The 26,680-nt window shown below is 36.4% G+C and overlaps 1 protein-coding gene across 2 annotated transcripts in view; it reads right to left on the bottom strand.

Annotated features, from left to right (window-relative positions):
- The window catches only part of tmx3b (thioredoxin related transmembrane protein 3b), a 61,763-nt gene extending 36,955 nt beyond the window's left edge, over positions 1–24,808 (bottom strand). Inside the window, exons 1-9 of one of the 2 annotated variants that reach the window (XM_053488224.1) lie at positions 24,700–24,808; positions 24,427–24,487; positions 23,292–23,331; positions 22,031–22,154; positions 16,734–16,779; positions 10,954–11,034; positions 9,674–9,773; positions 7,514–7,591; positions 2,709–2,778 (exon numbers count right to left, since the gene is read on the bottom strand). In XM_053488224.1, the coding sequence (XP_053344199.1) occupies positions 2,709–2,778; positions 7,514–7,591; positions 9,674–9,773; positions 10,954–11,034; positions 16,734–16,779; positions 22,031–22,154; positions 23,292–23,331; positions 24,427–24,487; positions 24,700–24,730 (631 nt within the window). In that variant the 5' untranslated portion in view covers positions 24,731–24,808. The remainder of the gene's footprint in view (positions 1–2,708; positions 2,779–7,513; positions 7,592–9,673; positions 9,774–10,953; positions 11,035–16,733; positions 16,780–22,030; positions 22,155–23,291; positions 23,332–24,426; positions 24,488–24,699) is intronic. The other variant, XM_053488225.1, reaches the window with a different exon arrangement.
- Between the last annotated feature and the right edge of the window lie 1,872 nt (positions 24,809–26,680).

The following is a 26,680-nucleotide window of genomic DNA, read 5'->3' as shown; positions in this document are numbered from 1 at the left end:
ATTTAGACTATAAAAAATAATCCTGCAGTTATTTTTAGGTGTGTCCGCTGCCACAGTTCTTATACGGCTCTTTATCAGAGTAAATCATTCAGTAACAAGGCTGTAAATTTTCCATGTAATACAGGTACATCTGTATGAATAAATTGTTTAAAATGTATGCATCATGAGCTATTGATCAATGATTTATGTAAACGACTCAGTTTAGATGTCAGTAAATGCTCATTGCTGCGCTGTTTGGTGGAGGCACGTGCTAATGACGATTTGAACTGCTGTGTGTGTGTGTGTGTGTAAGAGGTCTCAAGAGGTCTTATATACTCATGAAAAGTCATGGATTATTCAGTGAAACAGAAGCTTTGCTGAAAAAAGTTAGGCACATCAGTCACTTTACCCCAAATAAAAGGGGGTAAAATGAATAAACCGAGATGCATGTTTCTTAGCCCCACCCCCGTGAACACAGCGTATACAGAGAAAAGCGCCCCCGCGAGAGGTTGTGCTCAGACCACTCAGCTTCTGCGGATTCTAAAATTGACATTGTTGCCGTTTTTTTAATCGCTGGAATGAAAGAGATAGAAACTTTGCTCATCATAACAAGCCTTGTATTATTTTTAATCACTCTATACACAACCCGTGATTTTTATGCTATTTTGAGGATGGGAAATATAAATGAATTCTTTTTTGTTTTTTTTATTTTAATTTTTTATAAAAATATTAACTTTTAATATTTTATAAAAAAAATACTAAAGAAAATTATTGTGTATAGAGTGATTACAACCAATACAATTTATGTTATGATGAGGAAAATCTCCATTTCTTCTATTTCAGTAAAACAGTAATAATGTCAATTTTAGAATCTAGAATCCAGAAGATGAAATTTGAACAAATTTAAAGAGAGGCCTAAATCACTGCAGGTCTTCAAAATTCAAGGAAATGCGGGATTATTTTATATGGTCTAAATAAAACTGCTTTTCTAAACGTGGGCTATTGTTTATTTAGACTATATAAAATAATCCTGCATCTATTTTTAGGCGTCAAAAGGACGAAAAAACTTTTTGTAAAAATAATTAAATTTGATAAAAAAATTGTGTAAAATAATTAAAGCAAACGCTATTCTGTATTGTTTTCGGTGAACTTGAGCGCGTCAGAAAATGAACTGAAACTCAAATCTACTATCATTCCTCGCTCACTCCGTAGGCTCCCTAGATAGGCGGCAGGTGTGTAAAGGGACGGAGCCGCCTATTCGGGCCGGCTGGCGATAATTAACATTAGGATCTAGGGCTTGCTCCGCGTTATAAAAGCAAGGCGCGGAGTTGAGTCCGGGAAGTACGTGATGCAGTAGAGCAGGACAGAGTGGCATGCGAGTGGGGCGATGTGACGCGCCCCAGGGACTTTAAACAGGACACTGAAATTCTGCCCTTTGATCCTCGCGCTCCCGCATGCTCTGCTGCACTCCGTGCAGGCACGCTGCCTCCACGTGCTGCATTCTGCCACTCTGCCCACCACCACCTTTCGCCAGCTCTGTGCCCGCATGCCAGCATGGCACAGCCCCCAGACCTGCACGTGCACTTTATCCCTTCCCTTTTCTTTCTGTGCTCCCTCCTTTAACCCTTTCCTTCCCTATTTTACCTATATAAATTATCCCCTTCCCCGTAAGACCTCGCCTCGTGTCCGTCCTTCATGGTGCCGTCCGCGCAAATATAATACAGAAATAACCCAGAATTTTGACCCAGCATAAACCACCCAATGATGTGTTTACAGAAACAACACAGCATTTTTAGTGCGTCTTTTTTGAGTAATTGTAATGTTTTATTCTGAAAGTCTATTTTACCAGTTATTTCTATATTTAAGTTTGATGTATTTTTGAATTTATTTTTAAAAATAAAAATAACAATAAACAGATACAAACAAAGATAGGCTATATAACAGTTTATTCTTTGTACAAATAAAATTATCAGCTAGTGAACTTGATCGTCTGTCCAAACAACATTTGGACAACTCATTATTATATAATAAATATCAATATTTCTGGTTTAGATTTTTCATTTTTGTTGTATAAAGATTTTAAATGTGAAAATGATCACTGTAGTATTTCTTCTATACAACATATTGTTAAGACTTTTTTTATGACTTAATTATATTTAAAACCGCGTAGAGTGAAAAATGTCATGTTGTGCCACCTGGCGGTCATTTCACGAATTACTTTTAAATGCAACTGATTTATTTTGGCTGCTGCCGTTTTCTTACGACGGGGAGCGCGACGGTAATAGGCATTCTGGTTGTCTACTCACTGTATAATGGCCCATCAGCCACCACTACTCCCTTGGAATGCCAGTATCACAGATTCACCGAAAGTAGACAAAAAAATAGAAAAAGTGAACAAGTGTGGGAAAAGGTATAAGCCAGGAGATCGAGACAGGCTTCTGACAAATAATATAAGGATCAAGAAGTGATAAAAGCAAGAGGACTTTTAAAAGGCCCTTACATTTGTTTGAGCCCTGGGTTTCACCAGTGACAGACACTCAGAGCTATTAATTGTCTAAACAATCAATTTAACCAGACATACCTGGACAACATAAAGAAACCCTCAGTCACGTTTGAATGATTTTTGTTGTTTAACATTTAAATATCAGACAATATATTATGTTTAGATTTCTACACCTTTTTAATGTCATCCAAATATAGTTGTTTTTTTTTTGTAAGGGAGCACTCACCATCGTAAGTGAAATAAGTCCCATCCTTGAACACAACCACAGAAGGCAGTTCAGATAATGTTACATACTGCTGGGAAAAAATTGCATTTGGTTAGATAACAAAACAACAAAAAATGTTTATCAGAAAAACATTTAGGGAGTTCTATACCTTAAACTTTTTTTTTTAAATTCCAAAGTCACACACAGGCACAAATAGTGCACAGTTAAACCTTAGATTGCGAGCATAATTCATTTCGGAAGCATGCTTGCAGATCAAAATACTTATATAAAAATAAATTTTTCAATAGGAAATAATGAAAACTCAGATGCCAAAAATATTCATGTAAAAAGAATTAATACAAAATGTAAAGTAAAAATAAAACAAAATATAGTTGCAAGCAACTTTGAGTGGGCCCAAGCACTCTGTGCCATTGTCACCTGGGTGCATCTTTTTTGACAACCTGTTTGTCTTTTAAGCATGTTAAGACTGCTCAAAAGACAATCACCTGAGACCTACAAAAAGCCATAGCCACCTGGGTGCACTGCACAACTTGCACACTTCACACAATATGGCGTAATAGGGCAGATGTCAGCTTTGGACCTAAATATTTGTCATGTCATCTGTTTGTGTGTGTGTGTGTGTGTGTGTGCGCACGCGTGTGTGTGAGAGTGAAAGATGCGAGTGTGTAAGTGTATACATTTGGGATTTGTGCGTGTGTATATGTAGAATAGGGGAAATTTACGTTAAGACCTCCAAAAATCCGGTGTGTGTATGTCTGCGTATGTGTCTGAGCATGTTAAAATTTGTCATGTGTGAGAATGGGGGAAAAAAAGCATCACACTATGATGTTCCTCAATGTGATGTCACTCAATACAATGTCACCCAGAAAGTTATTAATTACTTTTTGGTGCAAGTTTAAGGCACTGTCATGGCTGACCCATTGGGGATATCAAAAATCCATCTACAATTTAGCATCCTCAATGTCTATAGATCATATAGACTCCTTTTGGTGGAGATTGTATAAATCCCCTAGAAGGAGTATATTAAAATCCATCAGGTGCTTTTGCGAATGACCCAAATTAACTGACTTCCTTTTGACATGTGAAGATTTTTTTAGCTCTAAATGTGTATTAAGTTTTGCGTCGTACGTGCAAGTATGCATGCCTAGGAATACAAGAGGGTCATGCGGTGCATATATAGTCTATAGTATTTGAGCCCTAATAATGCTTGGAAAAACAAGAGGTCCCTGCGCACACTAGTGCTTAGGCCCTAATCGTGACTGGTGTTAGATGAGAGCAGGTGCAGGGGGGGCTACTGTGTAGTACGACTTTCACACAGTCGCGCAAGCACACACCCACACAATACTGGAATCATGCCTCTAAACAGTTTCATTTCCCGAACTGCTACAGCCTTTTCAAATATATATTTTTTTTAATACAGAGGCAGTTGTGGCAGTATAGTTACTAAAGAGCAATCACTAGACTTGGAAACAAAATACAACACCAAATCAAAAAAAAGGGAAAGTATGGAAAACGTAAATTTATTTATTTTTTACTTTGACTAGTATTTTATTGCAGACAACACAAAATATGTTATTTTCAACTTCATTTCATTTCTAAAAATTCACATCCTTTCCTGTCATTTAGACCTGCAACACATACCAAAAAAGGTTGGGACAGGAGCAATTTAGGGCTAGTAATCAGATAAATTGGTTAAATAATGATGTGATTTCAAACAGATTATTTCAACAGGTGAGTGTAATTATGATTTAATATAAAAGCAGCATCCAAGAAAGGTCTAGTCTTTAAGGAGCAAAGTTGGGCCGAGGATCGCTAGTTTGCCAACAAAAATGTGACAAAATTATTGAAATGTTTAAAAACAATGTTCCTTAAGAAAAGATAAAGACATTTGGATACTTCACCTTTAACAGTACATAGCATAATTAAAAGACTTAAGGAATCTGGATGAATTTTAGGGTGTAAAGGACAAGAGCGCAAGCCTAAGCTTAACAACCAGGATCTCCGATCCCTCAGGCAGTAGTGCATGAAGAATCGCCATTCATCTATAAGCGATAACACCACATGGGCTCAGAACTACTTTGGAAAACCTTTGTCAAGTACCACAATACGTAGTTACATCAACAAATGCCAGTTAAAATTGTACTGTGCCAAAAGAAAGCCCTATGTTAACAGTGTCCAGAAGCGCCATCAACTTCTCTGGGCTGGGAGGCATCTGGAATGGACCATCACACAGTGGAAACGTGTACTATGGTCAGATGCATCAGTATTTCAGGTATTTTTTGGAAGAAATGTGCTCCGGACCAGAAAAAAAAAGGCATCATCCAGACTGTTACCAGGAACAAGTTTAAAAGTCAGGGTCTGTCATGGTATGGGGTTATGTCAGTGCCTTTGGCAAAGGTAACTTGCACTTCTGTGATGGCACCATTAATCCTGAAAAGTACATAGAGATCTTGGAGCACAATATGCTGCCTTAAGAAGACATCTTTTTCAGGGAACCATGCATATTTTAACAAGACAACGTAAAACCACATTCTGCACACATTACAAAGTCCTGGCTGCGGAGAAAGAGGACACAGGTACTTGACTGGCCTGCCCGCAGTCTTGACCTGTTTCCAATATAAAATGTGTGACGCAATTTGACGCACAAAATGCGACAACCAAGACCCTGTTACTGTTACCCACCTTAAGACTTGTTTGCAGGACGAATGGGACAAAATTATACCTGGAACACTTCATCACTTGGTGTCCTCGGGCCCTAAACGTCTTTTAAGTGTTGTGAAAAGTAATGGCAACATTACAAAGTGGTAAATGCTTTACTCTATTTCAACTTTTTTAAACTGTGTGGCAAGAACCAATATTGGAATACATTAAATAATGTGCTGTTGTATTGTCTGCAATGAACAAAGTAAATTTAAATCACTACTTTCTTTTTTTATTTGCGTTTTCCATACCTTCCCAACTTTTTCTTATTTGGGGTTGTATTTTGTTTCCAAGTGTAGTGATTGTTTTTTAGTAACTGTATTTGCGTTTTCCATACTGTCCCACCTTTTACTGATTTGGGGTTGTAAAAAAAAGCTTTACACACATGGTCACAATGTTACAGTAAACAGTACACGGGCACACGGATGTTGACTATATGAGTGGCGCACGCGTATTGAGACTGAGCATGGGAGACGATTACCCACAATCCCACAGATTGTGAGAAGAACTATTGGCTCATGTGTAATCACGTGATGCTCGGCAGACAAAGGGCATGCATACTACAGTACTCATATATCAAGAGCTCACTCATTTAACAAGTTAAAATGTATTAATTTTTTTTGCAAAAAAAAAAAAAAGTCTTGCAAAACGCCCACAGATCAAGTTACTCGCAATCCAAGGTTCCACTGTATTGTACTAAACTGCATTTTGTAAAGATATAGTATACTACTAAGAATGTAATGATATAGGAAATACAACTTGATATGGTGGTGTCTCAATATGATATCCCAACAATGTTATTGAGAAAAGAGTGGATTTGTTTTAAGAATTTATGAATGTACAAATGTAACACAGGAATTTGCGTGTTGCATAAAAAAAAATGCTGAATTAATGACAATTTAGTGCATCAGCAATATTCTATTCATATTTATTTGAAGGAATATTTTAAAATAACTAAATTCTCAGAAACCATAGAACTATCCTGTAATAACATTTAAAGTACAGTGGAACCTCGGATTACGAGTAACGCGGTTTACGAGTGTTCCGAAAGACGAGCAAAGATTTTTAATAAATTTTGACTTAAAAAACGAGCGTTGTCGTGGTTTACGAGCTCCGAGTATCATGTATATGCAACGCTCGGTGTCAAAACAAGAAGCGCATGCGTATGCGTATGCTTCTGTTAGTTCACGCTCACACAAGTGTCATTAGCAATGTTTATTGCTTTTTTTTTTTAAAGATAAAACAGTGTAGCGGGAGAAAGACGTTGATTTATGACCTCTGTTTATGGGAAGTGTAGTCCAGTGCAGGAGATGCATTGTGGGTAATGCAGTCCGGTGTGTGTGAATGCGAATGTAAGATTTAAGTTAGGATATTGAGCCTGAGTTTTGTTCTTCAGTAGTTTTTTTAGTTGGATTTAAGTGCAGGATCCATCCGAAATTTTGTAATATAACCTGACAATGCAGAAAATAAAAGAACCGAGGCATCGACCAGTTTGTCCATCTCATCATTACACGAGCATGGATTAAGAAGCTGTTACGCTGTCGCGAGCAACATTAAAATAAAGCGGAGAAGCTTTAATAATTTAGATGAGAACAGTCTTTCTGTTAATGTGTGTGTCAGTGTGTTTAAACGAAAGAAGAAAGTTTTTATGTGTAAGATAAGGAAAGAGAGACAGGAGGGGCTGAAAGCAAGAGTCTCCACTTACTCTAGCCTCTCACACACACACGCACGCGCGTGCACACATACACAGCGCCTGCATGCACAAAGGGAAATGCTTATCTGCCGGGATTTATTTTTAACTTTTTTTAAAAAGATAACGTGCAGGTTAATTTGTTTTATTTTTACTTAATATTTTGTATTAATTATTTTTATGTATTTATTTTTTTGGGCTGTAGAACTAATAATTTAAGTTTCCATTATTTTTTATGAGAAAATGAAATTTGGTTTACGAGTGTTTTGGAATATGAGCCCACTTCCGGAACGAATTATGCTCGTAATCCGAGGTTCCACTGTATTCCTTATAATGCAAGTTTAAAAGCTTTTATAGAGTACCAAGTATGAGCTTGTGAGGTGCTCATTCTAATGAACTCAGTGTCAAATCTCACCTCAGGTATGATGTCCTCAAAGGCCGAAAAAAAGTAGGTGTAAACAATAAGTTCAGAAGCCACATCCAAGTACTTCTCCTGTAATAAAAAAAGATATGTTGCCATGTTTTTTTTAATGGTATTCTCACTAAAGAATTACAGCCGCTTATAAGGAATTAAATCTGCTTATCAACATTTGTTATTTTGCTTAACATATTTGCCTTTTGACAATTAATTTAGCTTGAGTAGTTACAGAACAATTACAAATGCAGTGTGCAATACTGAGGGCAAACTTGGAAGTACGCAAAACCTCTCCCCGCCCCCTGTGCTCGCTACCTTCTTCGCTAATTCTGCACCACCCATCCCTGTACCTTCATCAGTTGATTCTTCCAAAACCTGCTCACTAAACTGTGTTTTGTCTTGATGACACTCTACCCCTTCATTATTTTATTACTGCTCCCCATGTCTTCTCTAACCTACTTTTTCTCCAAACAGGTGGAACATTCCATGCCCAACAGGACCTAGGTAAAGACTTAACAGGATTGATGCAAAGTCAGAAATTCCCAAGATCAGTGGGCCCACAGGGAAACGGGAACACTGATTCACTTCCTCAACGCACTTGGTGGACTCGGGGTGTTGGGTCATGCCAACGGTAAAGGATCCTGAGACCATTAATGTCTAGGGTCACAATTCTACCTTAGAACACAGCCATGAATAAACACCGCTAAAAAATCCTCAGAGAATGACTTCTTCCAACCATATAAGAACAATGGTGACAACCAATGCCTTTTCCAGCATAATAAAGTGGCTAGGAGAACAAAACATCAAAATTTTAGGTCCATGGCCAGAAAACTCCACAAACTAATTCAATTGAGAATTGTAGTAGGATTGTAGCAATCCTTAAGAAAAATAACCAAGACAAAGGGGGACAAACAACCCACAAATTCTGACAAACTCCAAACATTGATTATGCAAGAATGGCCTGCCATCAGTCAAGATGTGGCTAAGTTGACTGAAAGCATGCTAGCATTGCAGAGGTCGTAAAAAAAAAAGGTCCACACTGTAAATATCGACTGTTTGCATAAACTTACCATAGTATACCATAGTAGTATCTGACAAAAAAAAAACTAAAAACACTAATCTAAGCAGCTAATTTTGTGAAAATGTATATTTATGTAATTTTCAAAACTTTCATCTTGGCTATAGTAACACTGATTGTAGTAACTGTAACTGTCCATTCCTTTGCAAAAAAAAAACTGATCTAAAGCACATTAAGAAGGAAATAATTGCCACAAATTAACTCTTGAACAGCACATCTATGAATTGAAAACCTGTCCGGTGACAACTTTATGAATCTAATACCATGAGTGTGCCAAGCTGTCATCAAAGCTAAATGTAAATATTTTGTACAAACTAAAATATAAAACACTTTTCTCTTTACTACCATATGTCTTCTGTCATAGTTTGGATGTCTTCAGTATTAATGTACATGTTTTGAGATTACCTGAACCCCCCTCAGGTGGTACAAATGATTTTAATAAGAGTATAATAATTGGTCCTGATTCATGCAATTATCAGGTAAACCATTTATACAGTAAAGGGTTGTTGATGGTGTGTGTTGCTGTAACAGATTTCTTTATCTTAAAACTGGTGGAGTGCTGCACCATACAGTAGGCATAGATATGACATATCCACATTCAATGGCAAGTAAAGGTTGGTCAATGTTCAAGTGGGACATGAGAAGTGGATCACTCATTTTTGGGTACAACACAGCTAAACAGCTAAGCTAGAACAAAAATATAAATTTTAAACTTACGCTTACTACCAATGCCAATGCTACCACCATGACTACAGCATTACATGCATTAACAATTAATTAACTGCTTATCCTTTAGTCATTTTGCAGAACAGGATGGGCCATAACATTATCCATGCTAAAGAAGGTGGGGTATGTTGCATCATAAGAAACATTTGTTGCCATCCCACCTACACCTTAGACAGATTGACAGAACCACTGACAAAACAATTAATAATAAAAAAACAATGAGATAGTATTTAGCCAGGACTATATACTGTTTGGTTTGCAGCCTCTTCTCTATAATCATTCTTATACTTAGTGTTATAGCTTATATTTATTTTAAATATTTTGATATGTGTGTGTGCAAATATTCCAAGGCTTACCTTAAGTGGTGACTCTCCCCCTATGTACACGAATAGTACATTGTGCCTCTTCAAGACGTGCTCAAACATCTGTCTGCTTGGGAGTGACCGCACAGAGGGCCTTAGTAAACAACAAACAAGATTTTTCATTTAAGTAATATAACAGTAACAGATGTTGACATACTTTCTCCAGAGAGAGCTAACTTTTGCATGTTTTTAATCATTACAGCCTTAATCAACCTAATTATATAGCTGTGGCGAAATCGTTTTGAAAATGACAAACATTAATTGTCACAAAGTCTGCTGTTTCAGTGTTTTAAATCTTTTTGTCAGTTGTTACGATGGGATAGGAAAGAATAATTACAAGCACTTGATAAGTGTCAAATGCCTTTATTGACAATTACATTAATTTTAAGCAAACAGTCAATATCTGCAGTGTTGACCATACTTTAAACCTTTAAAACTCGCCCTGGCTTCCTGTTAATCAACTTCTGGCCCTCATCCTAACTGATGACAGCCCATTCTTTGCCAGAATGTGGAGGGTTTTTTTTGTCGAGCCAACTCTTGAGGATTGACCCTACTTTTGCCTTATGGCATGCTGGAAAAGCCATTGTTCATCAACAAACTGTTCTTGGATGGATGGAAAAAGAATAACTCGGATATTTAGGAGACCGATGTTAGTTCGCACCTTTAACCATTCCAAGAAGAGCAGCAAAGAAGCCACTTCTCTCCAAGAAAATCAATCGGGGATAGAATTATAGTCTGCAAAAGGTACAGCGATTGGTGTGCTGAAAACTGGGGTAGTAATTTTATTTTATGAATCCCCTTTACGATAATTTGGGGCATTCAAAAAAAAAGTTGGCCCCGAGAACAAACGGTAAACACCACCATCAGTCCTGTATCATACCAAAACTAAAGCATCCTTAGACCATTCAGCCAAGGCAGTGGGATCATTCACAATTTTTCCTAAGAACACATGAACAAACAATGGTTCAAAAACATTCTCTGGGAGCAACTTTTCCCAACCATCCAAAAACAGTTTGACAAACAGGTGATAACCAATTCCTTTTCCAGCAAGATGGAACATCTTGTCATAAGGCAAATGTAATAAGAAGCGGCTCGGAGAAAAAATTTTTAATTTTGGTCCATGGCCAGGAAACTCCACAGTCCTTAATCCCATTGAGAACTTTGGCCTGACCTGAGCTTGGTGAGAATCAAGCATAAATACCACAGTCACAAAAACTTACCATTCTAAAGCCAACATATTGCTCTATCAGAAAAATAAAAGAACAGTCTCTTACCCAGCAACTCTGTTGGCAAACTCAATGATGTCATCTTTGGTCCTGGGTCCTTTGTAATTATAAGCAAGTTCCCCCTTTAGTCTGAGTGAGAGAGTAGGGTTGTAAAAAAAAAAAACGGAAAAAAAAAAAATTCTGCTTGATGTAACAATTCTGATAACAAAAAATGACAAACTGAAAAAAAGCTTTATATTAACATATGTAATTAATTATAGAAAAACACAGTATGCACCAAAACATACAGAACCGAAATAAAAAAATAACATTACGTAGATGTCACCTGAAAAAAACATACACACTATAAGCACGTTGATTTACCATGGCATGCGTCATGTACAAATGTCGCCATTAAGACGTGCGACGTGCTGCAACTTGCAGCAGGCAACATTCGGGAATTAGAATAAATGTTTTGTGTTTCACTGAATATCTGCCAGATGGCGCATGGAAGGACTTTATCTAAAAGCCGGACCAGGTACAATGATGAATTGTGTATAAAGTTAACCTAAAACAATATTATTTCCAATGCTCCAGCAAACATGATTTTTATCTCATAATGAACTTGTGCATATGTGCTTCATGTTATTTTCATAATGATGAAATGAGATGCCCAAATTCATGCTTTAGAAGTTCATGTAGTTTTTGTAATGTCTTAAAATAAATGAAAAACATTGCAATGCCTCGGGTTAATGGTATTGAAATTAATTTAATTTCCTGATAGTAGGCTATCTGATAGTGTTAACTATGCAAATGTCCTGATTCATGAATATGCTAACTTATATTATTTAAAACGTAAAAATGTGTCGCCATCATCAGAAGACATAAATGAACTATACATATATATATATATATATATATATATATATATATATATATATATACACACACATATATACACAGTATATACAATGCAACAGCGCGCTCAGTTACCATCATCCCTCTTCTTACCTTTAATGTAGGTGTAAAGTTATCAAACCGGTTTCGCGGATGGGGGAATTGGCAGAAATGAGGGGTTTAAAACTATTTAACAAAACCGAGCAGATGTCTCTGCCTAAAATGTATTTTGCCAGCAAAACATAAAATAAATAGAAATAAAATGTTTAATGGTACCAATCAAATCAGACTTCTTAATTACTATTTAAGTGTAATTCACAAATTTACTGAATATATTATGTTTTTATGTGTATACAGTATGTGTTTTTATGTGAATATATTATGTGTTTAGGTAAGTATGTGTTTGTGCGTCTCATTTGTAACATTCCTATAAAATGCAATTTGTGATAAGTGTATGTTGTTAAAGTATTTGTGGATATGTATGTAACGACTCTTACATACGTGAATATGTGAATATGCCAACATATCCATTAAAAATGTAAAAATGTGTCGCCATCATCAGAAGATATGAATGAATATATATCTATATATATATATATATATATATAATTTTTATCATATTAAGTAAATATTATTTTATGAACACGGGCCTTTCATCATGTTTTCAGCTGTTTGTGTCCAGCATTGAATAATTATTTCATCCATTATTTGACCACGGCTGGAAATAAGAGCTGGAATGTGACCGTAAATTTATGACTGAAATAAATAAAGCTGTTCTTTGCCGTGCGGAAACCCGCGGCTCGAACTTTCACTTTACAAAAGGCAACGTTTTGATCAAAAGGCTTCTAATCACGCACGTTTTATTGATAGAAATGCAGACATTCTCGGCCAAAAATGCACCAAAGACAAATACATGTACTGTATATAGGCTACTCGCGTTGTTTTCGAAGAGTTTGTGTGTGTCGACGCGCGCTTCACATGTAGGTTGATATAGGTCAATCTGCAATTGAAAAGTCAACCAGAATCTCTCTCTCTCTTTATACTCAGCAAAAAAAGAAACGTCCTCTGACTTTCAACTGTTTTTACTTTCAGTTAACTTAATGTGTAAATATTTGTATGAACATTAAAAAAGTCAACACCATAAGACATAAACTAAAAATGTTTCACAATTTGTGAATGGAGGGAGGCTTAAAATCAAAAGTACCAGTCAGTATCTGGTGTGGCCACCAGCTGCTTGAAGTACTGCAATGCATCTCCTCCAGATGGACTGCCTATTGCGGACAGTCTAAGCACTGATGGAGGGATTGTGTGTTCCTGGTGTGACTCGGGGAGTTGTTGTGGCCATCCTGTACCTGTCACGCATATTGTGTGACATTTTGATGTACCGATCCTGTGCAGGTGTTGTTACACGTGGTCTTCCACTGCAAGGATGATCAGCTGTCCTTCCTGTCTCCCTGTAGCGCTGTCTTAGGCGTCTCACAGTGCGGACATGGCGATTTATTGCCGTAGCCACATCAGGAGTCCTCATGCCTCCCTGCAGCATGCCTAATGCACGTTCACGCAGATAAGCACACCCTGGGCATCTTTCTTTTTAAATTTTGACTTAAAAAACGAGCGTTGTCGTGGTTTACGAGCTCCGAGTATGATATATAACGCATGCGCTTCTTTTTTTGACACCGAGCGTCACGTCATCACAACTGAGCCAACGGTTTTTCCTTCTCTTGACCTGCTGGGTCTTAGTGCTCATCTCTTACTGGTATAATCAACATCTGTGCACGCGTGTACTGTTTACTATAACACTGTGACTACATGTGTGTGAAACATATTTTATTATGTGTTCAGTATGTGTACTGTTTCTTATAACACACTTGTGTGCGGGAGGGAGACGTTGATTTATGACCCCTGTTTACGGAAGTGTAGTCCAGTGCGGGAGATGCATTGTGGGTAATGCAGTCCGCTGTGTGTAAACGCGAATGTAAGATTTAAGTTAGGATATTGAGCCTGAGTTTTTTTCTCCAGTAGTTTTTTTTTGTTGGATTTAAGTGCAGGATCCACCCGAAAGTTTGTACTATAACCTGACAATGCAGAAAATAAAAGAACAGAGGCATCGACGAGTTTGTCCATCTCATCATTATAGGAGCATGGATTAACGAGCTGTTACGCTGTCACGAGCAACATAAAAAATAAAGCGGAGAAGCTTTGATAATTTAGAACAGAACAACAGTCTTTCCGTTAATGTGTGTGTGAGTGTGTTTAAACGAGAGAAGAAAGTTTTAATGTGTAAGATGAGGAAAGAGAGACAGGAGGGGCTAAAAGCAAGAGTCTCCACTACTCTAGCCTCACACACACACACACAGCGCCTGCATGCACAAAGGAAAAGGCTTATCTGCCGGGATTTATTTTTAACTTTTTTGAAAGGTAACATGCAGGTTAATTTGTTTTATTTTTTTACTTAATATTTTATATTAATTATTTTTATGTATTTATTTTTTTGGGCTGTAAAACGAATAATTTAAGTTTCCATTATTTCTTATGAGAAATTTTAATTTGGTTTACAAGAGTTTTGGAATACGAGCCCACTTCCGGAACGAATTATGCTCGTAATCCGAGGTCCCACTGTATTTGTATAGTATATATGAGAGAGAGAGAAATGTTTTGCTGGCAAAAAACATTTTAGGCAGAGACATCTGCTCGGTCTTGTTAATTTGTTTTAAAACCCCCAATTCTGCGAATTGCCTCATCAGCGAAACCGGTTTGATAACTTCACACGTATCGTGAATGAAAAGTGAGAAGAGGCATTACAGTAACTGGGGGTTCTGTGGGTGCGCTTTATCTCGGAGTGCGCTGTCGCGTTGTATTCAAAGGATAGACTAAAACAAAATCATGTTTGCTTCAGCATTGGAAACAATATTGTATTAGGCTAACTTTAATAAAGATTATACACTTTTGTATTCTTTGTAAAAATTTGTCTATTTGCACACACATGTGGGCATCTTTAAATTTGAACAGAAAATAATAGTGGGCTGGTAGAAACGTTATTTTTCCTATAACTTAAATGGCTGAATAAGGTTAAATAAACACAATAAATTAATATTGCGTTTGCTTTACATTTGAGCACTCGTGTAAATAGCTTTTTCATGGCATATATACTACCATATATATTTGTCTAATACTGTTTTATTCATATTTTACAACATCACATGCAGTTTGTAATTTACTTACGATTGTACTTTTAAAAAGTTACCTACATATCTACAGTATAAGCATATTTAACTACTTCAGCAGTGAAAGAGAAATTTGGTCGGTCTGGCTTTTAGATAAAGTTATTTTATATAATCTTTTATTTGCTCACTTACTTACTAACTAGCAAATGCTTTTTTAGGGCTTAAGAGATACTTTAGGGCTTAAGAGATTTTCGGCAGAAGGAGGGTGCCCAACACAGCCATGAGTAGGTTAAGCAAGGAGCCTCAGAGCCCTCAACTTCCATCTGAGTGGTCAGCCGCTCAACATGGGGACCTTTCTGAGGCAATACGACCGCAGCAGGAAGGTCTCCAGGTGGCTCTACTGGCCACGGTGGTGGACCCTGCAGAGTCCCAGAACCAGGGGGTCTCCTTCGAACAACACCAGGGGGCGCTACATCGTAGAGTCCAGAGGAAGAAAGGAGGAGCACTCAAGCTGGTAGTCCCTCTATCTAAAGCGCCACATAAGGGGGTTGTTTTTATAGGTTAAAATAAAGTAGTAAATAAAAAATAAAACCACCAGGCCTTTTTTAATGACCCTATATGGTTTATCTTTGTCTCCATGATGACGGTGTATTGGTTCCGGGGTTAAGCTCTCGCGCGCAAGTGCAGTTGCGCCGCGAGGGAACCCCGATGACCTTCGGGTCACATGTGCCGGTATAAGGCCGGAACCGGCAAAGGACTCGAGGTGGAGAGATGAAGATTCCAGAGGTATGTGGAATAGAGAGTGAGCGATTGATTGTTGTACCCGTGGATGACTGTTCATTGGACCCATTCAATACCCATCTCATTCACATTAATACATATGCACACACACACGCATACATTTCAGATTTTGTTTATAGTTGCAAATATTGTTGGTGCACCTTATTTGTTTGTTTGTCTTTTTCAATTAATACACTTGGGTTCTGTTTTGTAGTTGTTGTCGCGTGTCTTTACTTGCTCCGTGAAGATTGCGCAACACCGGAAGTGAGTATTACTAGCCCATATTTAGATTTAAGATCCCGAAATAGTGTAATTAGCTTAAATATAAGATCTGAGCGTTGCAAAGTATTAACATTAGAGGTGCTAATAATTTTGGCGCACATAATTTAAATGTAAATACATACATCTTAATATGGGCCTTTTTTCTACTGAATAATTGTACTTCAATTAATGTTGGACTTTTTTTCCCATTATTGTTCATTGACAATGTACAATCAAACATTGTACATTGTTTAAATAAAAAATATTTTTTTTTAGAAGCCCAAGAACACATCTTAACCAGAGGTGCCAATAATTGTGAAGAGCACACATGATGGCTTAGTGGTTAGCAACATCGCCTTCCACCTGCAAGGTCGGGGTTCGATTCCCTAGGTGCATGGAGTTTGGATGTTCTCCCCATGCTTGGTGGGTTACCTCCGGGTACTCCCGTTTGGTCCCACAGTCCAAAAACATTGCCTTTAAATTTTCCTTATGGTGAGAAATTAAATGAGTATTAGTGTATGTGTGCACAGACGATGAATTGGCACTCATCTAGAGTGTACCTCGTCTCGTGCCCCAAGTCTCCTGGGATAGGATCCAGGCCCCCGCTACCCAGTATACATAATAAACCGGTATAGACAATAAGTGAGTGAGATACAATCAATGATAATCAAAGCAGCAGATCTGACATACTGCTACTGAAATGTCTTCCCATACATCCACATTTAATACCATACTGTAAACACTCACAGTTTTATTGTGGGATATCCTCGTACTCCAAACTCAGAAGCCATGCCTGTAATAACATACGCAATAATTACAAACAGCTCAAATTTTTATTGTTTAGGCATATATGTGTAATGTGTACTGTAGTTTTAGCAGTTTAAAAAGTTTTATAAACCTTTTCTTATCCTCTTGATTAGTGCCACACAATTAATCTAAAAAATATTAATGACAGATATAGACCTGTGCAATTATTTAATCGCAAATGGATGCCATTTATTACAAGGAACACAGACAGTTGGGAATTTATGTAGTTTGTCAATGATTTAAGTATTTGTTTTTATAATTTTTTTAAGTGATAAACATCCTCTTTATTAGACAATTTGTACTATTATTTGCTATTAGCTTAGATAAATATGTGAATACAAAATGATAAATTTAACAGTTATATATCGCAGTTTATATCACAATCGCGATGTGTGAAAATAATTGCGCTGTCAGTTTTTTTAAAATCATGCAGCCTTACTCATGATCCAGATGTACCTATTACGTATGTAATGTACGTATTATGTATTACTGTAATACGACTTTTTGTTATTCAGGGTTCACACTTGTGTGTTTACATGTGAAATCCACTTTTTTTAAGTACTAAATAGTGAGTATTCTTTGATAATTCATGTTAATTTTGTAAAGAAGTGCTAAGAAGGCACCTAGATAATCATTCTCCATACCCCAAAGAGTATTACAGCATTGGCTGATCTCTGGTTCTTTTGAACTAAACATATAAAATAACTAAAGTGGTACCTGTTACCATGATTTTTTTTTTCTACATATACACTACTGGAACATCAGCAATAAAGAAAGCAATGGTTACAAAAAATATATATAGGTTTTTTTTTTATTATTATTATTATGTCTGATTTTGCATCCCTTGTAACCAGTAGAATAGATAAAATAGTTTTTTAAGGTTCATGGTAACTTAGCATGTTAGAGAGACGGCTTGAAAGTGTAATTTTAAAAATGCCAAAACGTCTTTTATTATAAAGGTTTCTTTATTAATAAAACAAAAAAATTAAATGGGTTAAATCATGATTTTAGTATTAATTCAATTCAATTTTATCTGTATAGCGCTTTTAACAATTGGCATTGTCCCAAAGCAGCTTTACACAGTCAAAAGAATTATTTAAGTTTGTATGAAATTTTAAAGTACTACAAAGCCTGGATTATACACTGATCAGGCACTTAATTAGAACCTTACTACTATTGGGTTAGACCCACTTTTGTCTTCAGAACTGCCTTATTTTTTGTGGCATAGATTCAACAAGATCCTGGAAACATTCCTTAAAGATTTTGGCCCATATTGACATGTCAACTGCTACAGATATGTTTGCTGCACATCTATGATGTGAATCCTCTGATCAAAAACACTCCAAAGGATTGAATTCTGGTGACTATTTAGACCACTTGAGTACACTAAACCCATTGTCATGTTCAAGAAAGCAATTTTGGTGATTTGTGGCATTTTATCCTATGGTCAAAAAGGGATGGACATGGTCAACAACAATATTTAGGTAGGCTGTGGCATTTAACCAATGCGTAGCTTCGACCAGGGGTAGCTCAGTGATTAAAGCATTGGTTCAGAAGGTCTCCGGTTCAAACCCCACGACCACCAGGTTGCCACTGTTGGGCCCTAGAGCAAGGCCCTTAACCCTCAACTGCTCAGATGTATAATGAGAGAAAAATGTAAGTCTCTGCCAAATGCCAAAATTTAAATGTATTAAGGGGCCCAAAATGTCCCAAGAAAATATCCACTACACCACCAGCAGAGGACTGAACCATTGATTTATAGCAGGATGGATTCATAAATTTTCTGCTAAATTTTGATCTCACCATCCAAATTTCTCAGCAGAAAGCAAGACTTATTGGACCTGGCCACTCTCAGATTCCTGTTCTTTGCTGACAGGAGGGGTACCCGGTGTGGTCCTGTACTGAACATTGTAAGCATTCAGAGATGCTCTTTGGCAAACTTTGGTTGTAAAGAGACGCTACAGTATGAGTTACTGTTGCCCTTCCATCAGCTTGAACCAGTCTGACCATTCTCCTCTAACCTTTGGCATCAACAAGCCTCTCACTAGATATTTTTTCTTTTTCGAATTATTCTCTTTGGGCGATTCTCTGGTACCAAAAAACATGGCACCAAAAAACTTACTTATTTTGATGCTTGGTCTGGATTCCAGCAGATGCCCAAATCACTAGGTTGCTGCCATGTGATTATGAATTAATGTATTTTGGAGGTTGTTTTCTTGAAAATGATTGCTGATGATTGTGATAAGGTTCCAGTTAGTTTTGTTGAACTGAAATGGTTAACTACTACCCTAACTACAAAAGGGCCTGAACATGTATGCAATCAGTGTGTTGTATGTTATTATTGCACTTATTAATTTTTTATATACAGTGAGGTCAATAAGTATTTGATCACCCTGTGATTTTGAAAGTTCTCTTACTTAGAAATCATGGAGGGGTCTACAATTTTCAGCATAGTGAGAGTACTGTGAAAGACAGAATCTAAAAAGAAAAATCCAGAAATCACATTGTATGAATTTTGAACAATGCATGATGCCCAGAGCATGATGCTTCCAGCCCCATGCTTCACTGTAGGTATGGTATTATTGGGATGATACTCATCATTCTTCTTCCTCCAAACACGGCGAATGGAGTTAAGACCAAAAAGTTTTACTTTGGTCTCATCTGACCACAGGACTTTCTCCCATGACTCCTCTGGATAATCCAGATAGTCCCTGGCAAACTACAGACGGGCCTGGACATGGGCTGACTCAATTATGGAAAAAATCATAATCACAATTATTTTGGTCATGATTGAAATCACGATTATTTTTACACGATTACTCATTTAATCGTGTATTTATTGAACAGAACAGTGAATTCTCCTTAAAACAGATTAAGACAGATAAAACAGATAAAGGCAAACATGATTAACAATGTAGTGCACTTTCACAATCTTTTAAAAACAAGTAATAAATAAAATATAAATATGAAATAAAATAATAAATAAATTATAAATAATAAATTATTATTAATGGTGTCAAGATAGCAAAGCAAAACGCTTGTCCAGAATATTTATCATTTTCCTGAATCCTTCATCTCAACCGTGCTAATAGGGCACATGTCTTTGGCTAAAAAGTATGCAACAGCACCTGTTATTTTTTTGTGCCTTTCTGAGCTGGATGGATACGGAGTTGCACTGAAGAGCGTGTCTAACTGTGTTGTGAAGGATGTTGTGGGGGTTGTTCATCGTTCTTTCTGTTTCTTGTCATATGTCAGTCTGTGCTTAAATTTTAAATCGTTAAAAAGATTTGTGGTGTTACCAACCGGTGCCGACACAACCGCATAGCAAATCTTGCACGTAATATGTTTTTGATCCACGTCTGCTTCTTCGAATCCAAACTGTTCCCAAACAACAGAATTGCTTCTACCTCTTTTGTTGACCCAAGACTTCTGTGGCTGCCCTTTTTCTGCCATTTTCACTCGCGCTGATTTTTAAATGCGATCAGATACCACATACGCAACTTTTTCGCTGACAGTATAGAGTGAGAGAGTTCGGGCTTATGGAAGGGCGAAAGTGCGGATGAAAAAAAAAGTGAATAATCGTTTTTCTCGATTACACCATTTTTGTGATCGTTGAGACCCGAAATCGAAATTCGATTAATTGCACAGCCCTAATCAGTAGCCTCTTCCATTTTCTGACAATTGCTCCAACAGTTGTTCTTTTTTCACCAAGCTGCTCAGCAATTGCCCTGTAGCCCTTCCAGCTTTGTGAAGGTTTATAATTTTGTCTCTTGTGTCTTTTGAAAGCTCTTTGGTTTTGCCCATGTTGCTACTTAGACTTTGGCTGATTGTGGGGTGCACGGGTGTCTTTTTGACAGCTAACGAACTCAAACAGATACTACTAATTTAGAATCATTAGCAGATTGTAGCTGGACTATTTAAAAGCAAAATATCAGGTCTTTGAGGGTCAGAAATCTGGCTGATAAGCAAGTAATCAAATACTTAGTTGACACAGTAATTCACAAATAAATTGTTCAAAAATCATACAATGTGATTTCCGGATTTTTCTTTTTAGGTTCTGTCTCTCACAGTGGAAATGCACCTATGCTGAAAATTGTAGACCCTTCTAAGTAAGAGAACTTGCAAAATCACAAGGTGATCAACTACTTATTGACCTCACTATGTTTTCTTTTGCTTGAAAATTTTTAAATGTCTGGTATAACATGCAGTCTTAACAAAGGTGCACAAACGCTTATATTGAACTGTAGGCAAGTAAGCATAAGAGTAAATTAATTTAGTAATTAAACACCTAGTGGCAAAGGCCTTGTTTTTGACTGTCCATATGCCCGACCAAAATTATTACTATGTCCAGAAAGAGTGACCGAAATGTTTGTAGGATTTAATAAAATCATTGCAATAAATAGAAAGCTCAATCAATTATGAAATTAATCCAAACAGGATCAAGCTTAGAACTGTGTTAAATTCTAAAGACTTTTTTTCCATCAAAGGTATCTTTGTTCACACTACAAACATAATACTTTGTGTTTAAAGGCTTTGCAAGACTAGTAAGGCAAGACAGAATAGTAAGGATTAAAGCCCAACCCCAATTCTACCCCTTACCCCTACACTTAGCCCTACCCCTCCGTTTGGCGCGTTCACATAAAGGGGTAGGGTCGTCTCATTTCTCTTTTGGTTGGAGGGGTAGGGGTAAGGGGTAGGGCCAGATTGCCCTCCAAACGAAGATTTTTCGGGACCTCACTTCAAACGAAGGGCTAAGCGAAATTTTCAACATGGCTGCTCACTCAAGCAAGCAGACCCATAAATGTAAGTAATTTTTAATCCATTAATAAGGATTTTTATGACAAGTTTTCATTATATGTATATTACCTTTAGTCTTATGTTTGTGTTTATAGTGATGTTCTGTAAAGAAACGTTTGCAAAAAAATCACTAAAGTTTATTAGCAGATAGCACCGATTGCACGATATTACAAAAATATATTTTTATGTCATATACACTTTACTGCATGCTACAAACAAATATGGAATTTCAGTAGCACGGCAGTTTGTCGAGCATTAATAACACATTGTTTGTTTTGCTTACGGCTGTGTACATGTAAATGAACGGATACGTGTGATGACGCATAACAGTGTTGTAGTGGTGTCCCATTTCTTAGGGGAAATATTTTAACCCTTAGAAGGGTAGAAAATAGAATTGGGATTGGGCTTATAATTCACAATAAAGGATCAAAATTATGTACCTGAATATGCAGTGGCATCCATCTTTCCCACTCGAACTGGTGAGCCCGAGTTCTTTAGCTCAGCTCCAACTTCATACCAGATTGGTTCCAACTTCTTACAGTATCCACACCAAGGAGCATAAAACTGCAATACAACAGGCAGAACTGATTACCATAACTCAAATTGCTTAAAAAAAACTGGCAGACAAAACACTGTTTATATTTGAAATACTAATATACAAGATGTTACTGAGATCATTCAAAATGACTCGAGATGTTTTAGTCTTTATGCGCATCTTTAAAGAAGCGCTGCTATAAACAAAACTATGCTATATGCATTCACAAGAGACCGTCTCTGTGATCTGACACCAATACCAACTGTTAAATAGATTGAAGTCTTTTCAAGGAGTTTTTAAAACAACCAAGGAGACAAACATAAATGAGGTTTTAAGATCTAACAGCTGCCTCAACATCGACATTGTCGACTGAAATTGATAATCAAGCTATTTGGCAACAAATATAATGGTTAATTAGCTGATGGCAACATGCCTGATTTTAATGTAAACTGTGAAAATTATTGCTGGCTTGAAAAAATAAATCACACAAACATAAATTAGTTATATTCTCTTAAGAACAATTAACTTCGAGCAGCTTACACTTTGCTTGACCCTAACGTTTGACCACGGCCCTTCACCATAGACTAAAACTCAGTTTTCTTTACTTGCAACTTAATTCCCATAACTGCCATTTTTTTGTTATGATTTATCCCACTGCTTTAATTAGTTATATTATATTGCTGCTGTTTTGCTTTTCTATAGTTATAAATATGGTTTCTTCAATAAAGTGCATTAAAAGACATGATGATGAAATATCCATCTTTATTATCTAGATTGTTGGTCACCACATACACAAGAAACATCAAGCTAAATTTAAAGCTAATAGCTAAATAAAAGCTATTGAAATTTGCTATTCGGTTAATTGTTTTAATAAACAAGAGATTAACCACCTATCAAAATAGTCATTAGTTACAGGCCCACTGGGGGCTTTTTTGGAGGAGGATATACTAAAAAAAACACAGCAATGACTGCAGAAGTCTAGAATATAAACATCACATTTCCATTCCATTATACCCCTTTATTAAACACCAAGAAACTTACAAATATTATATTTCTTTATAAATCTAAATCCGAATCCACTGAAAACAAATCTGTGTTGTAGTTACTGCTACCAAGCAGCATCTCAACCTCTGATTTGAAGCACAACACATTAAAGAAGCACTCACATCCACCAGCCAGACATCTTCCATTCTGTTGTCTTTAAACCTTAAGAGAAGATATAAATGTAAGCATTGTGCATACATAAAAAAATGACTTATAATAAATGATACTGTGAACACTTTAATGAACAAACAGGGCATTAATCTCACACTATTTTTTGATCAGCATGGTTAGACAAACTAACATCAATATCCCTTAGGCTAAATATAAAGTCAGGCAAAATCTTAGTGCAAAAACTATTAATACAATTATTTGGATATGACCATTTATAATTTAGATGTAAGCAAATAAAATAATATAAAATAAAATAATAAAAAAATAACAGCTAAAAGTGACAATGGAAAATGATAGAAATAGAATGACAATAAATCACCCTGATGGTAAAATCAACCAATCATTCAATAAATGAATGAATAAATAATTACATTTAAGCATTTGGCAGATGCTCTTATCCAGAGCGACTTACAAAAAGCAAGTAATTAACTTAGTATGTTTAGCTGCTTGTTAAACACAGTGCTGGTCAAACTGGTAGACCATATTTGCCTGCTGCTAAGTGTTGGAAGAAAGGAAACAGTTCTTAAAATACTATGAATAAGGGAAAATAACATTTATTATATTGCAATACAAAAATGTTGTGATATTTATTGCCTGGTCTCATGATATGTTGTGTTCCTATTTCACCAGCGACTGTTTATTTTTCACAATTAGGATAACAGAAATTGGACCCATGGACCTGAAACATTAGATTTTGTGGAAAGTCAATGGAAAATCTACCAGTGGACAAAAGTTAGTGCACTAGGTTTTTCATCAGGACAGGTAGGTAGTAGAGTACATCTGCATGACAGTCATAACTGGATTTAGTGAACCTTTTCCTATATTTGATTACTGGGATTAGGTTATCGTTATCAAGCTAAAGTCACAAGCAAACAACCTTAAGGAGATTACAATAATGCATTAATTAATAAATACACAGCATGCATCATCAGATTTTCAGGGCACACATTTCCTGCTAACGTTCCCCATCAATGAAAACAAAAGCGTTTGCTGCAATCAACTTAAGTGATGCGCAAAATAAAACGTAAATTGTAAAGCATTCTGCTTCAGCGGGTCTTTTCTTTGTTGGGGTAAATTATCACTTACGTGTCATCGAGGTCCTCCACGAATGCAAAAACAGAGGAACTTAAAAGAACCGTGATAATGACTGGAAGAAAATAAATGCGGTTAAAATCAATCAATGCATCGATAGCAAACTGCCTTCAATGCGTTAGCGTGTTAGCAAAGCCAGTTCGCTACACGACACAGAACAAGGACACATGTAAAACTAATGTAATTAACCATGCATGTAAGCAATAGCACACCCATAGCACCAACAAATAACACCCTGACAAACTACTACAGCGTTTATGTATGTACCTCGACAAATCAAAGGTTTTACTTCTGCCATCTTTGCCACTAAGCATCAAACAGGAAATGGTAGAAGTAGCAGTATACTTGTGAGCATGCGCAGCGTTGTGAGTTTGCAATGATCATAAAATGGTAGTGGCTGTACCACTAATCTGTTAATAGACCATAATACGTTTTGTTGGACTGTTAATTATTCGCTTATGGAAGCTGACATATTTAATGACAATTTCGCGTGTGTATGTGTGTGCGTGAGAGAGAGGGACATTATAATCAGGGCCGTAGTGATGAAAGAATAAGTGGGTAAACTGTAAATTATGTGATCAGGGTAAGGCGAAGACATAAAGGTGAATATATATATATATATATATATATATATATAGGTAATATTTATTGATGATTATTGACAATGAACAAATGTTGAAATCACATCAATAACTGGCCGACCTTATAAATAATATAAACAAATATTTACAACACGTTCTTTCTTCACTTTTTGAGGTCGGTGCTTATTAGACGTGTTTTTCTTAGCCTCCCCTACAGACAGAGCAGGGGGCGTCGCCGAGAGGTTGTCCGCGTACCACTGAGCTTCTAAGGAAAGCAGTAAAGCCCAAAATTGACACTGTGACCGTGTTTGTATCTTTGGAATGGAAGTGAACAGAGATTTTTACAGTACCTGCCGTAAAAACGAAACGTATATAAATTGGATAATTTTATATCTATTTCTTTGGTACTTTCTGATAGAAAATGTTGTGAATGTTGTCTCCTGGGATAGGCTCCAGGTCCTGGAAGGTATTGAAATAAAATATAGAATTATTACATATTAATTATTAATAAATATGCAAAGTGATGATAGTGATAAAAAAGTTGTGCCCTCTGCAGGACAGGTGGATACACATTTTAGAATAGATTTTTAGGCAATAGGTCACATGACCTGGAAGATAATGAAATAAAATGCAGAATTATTACATATTAATTATTAATAATTATGCAAAGTGATAATATTAAATGAAAAAAAAAGGTTGTACCCTTTGCAAACAGGTGACCACACATTGTAGAATAGATTTTGAGGCAATAGGTGACATGACCTGGAGATTATTGAAATAAAATATATAATTAATACATATTAATAAGTAATAAAAATGCAAAGTAACAATTTCGAATGAAAATGCTGTGCACTCTGCAGGACAGATGAACCAACATTTAAAAATAGATTTTGAGGCAATAGGTGATCTTTTTGTTTTTTTTCTGTTTGTGAGATCTCGCCAACATTTCACGAGATATTGATATTTTTCCGTATTGCGAACTGTTCGCGATATCCATCGTTGTCCAGCAGGTGGCACTAATACACCTAAAAGCTGCCTTGAACCTTGACAGGAACGCTAAACGCAAATATATATACTATATATATATATATATATATATATAACAAATAAATATATAAATAAAGGAAGACGAAGATAACCAGCATGATTTTTTTTTTAGGCAAGACGAAATTACAGTATATAACAAGTAAAAGGTATATAAACAAGAAACATCACTAAGCCAGGGGATACAAAAAATAAAATTAATGAGAAAAAATATTAGATTTATATATAAACATTGTAAAGCTTACGCGTTATATAGTGCAATCTGCTACAGACTTAACAAAGTGTTTAATATTAACATTCAACAAAAAAACTTGGTTGTTTCTTTACAACTTTTGATTTATGAATGTAGAATTTGGCCAAAATCAAGTTAATCAAGTACATCTGAGAGTAATCATTTCTTCTAGAGGTAACAAAACCTTTTTCCACTGTAGTATAAACTGAGGGGTATTGTTATCAATAATAAAAGGGGACTGTAATTTTCTTACAAGTTATGTGGTCAGTACACCAAAACAGGTGTACCAAAGTTTCTCTAGAATCTTTGCAAAATGTGCAGAGCTTAACTGGCAAGATACCATAGACATCTTGAGAGGGTAGACTGGACATTACCGCTACTCCGATTGGCT

The sequence above is a fragment of the Clarias gariepinus genome, chromosome 26 (genome assembly GCF_024256425.1).
Source record: "Clarias gariepinus isolate MV-2021 ecotype Netherlands chromosome 26, CGAR_prim_01v2, whole genome shotgun sequence".
In the NCBI taxonomy this organism is placed as follows: domain Eukaryota; kingdom Metazoa; phylum Chordata; class Actinopteri; order Siluriformes; family Clariidae; genus Clarias; species Clarias gariepinus.
This window is presented reverse-complemented; position numbering and strand designations above follow the sequence as displayed.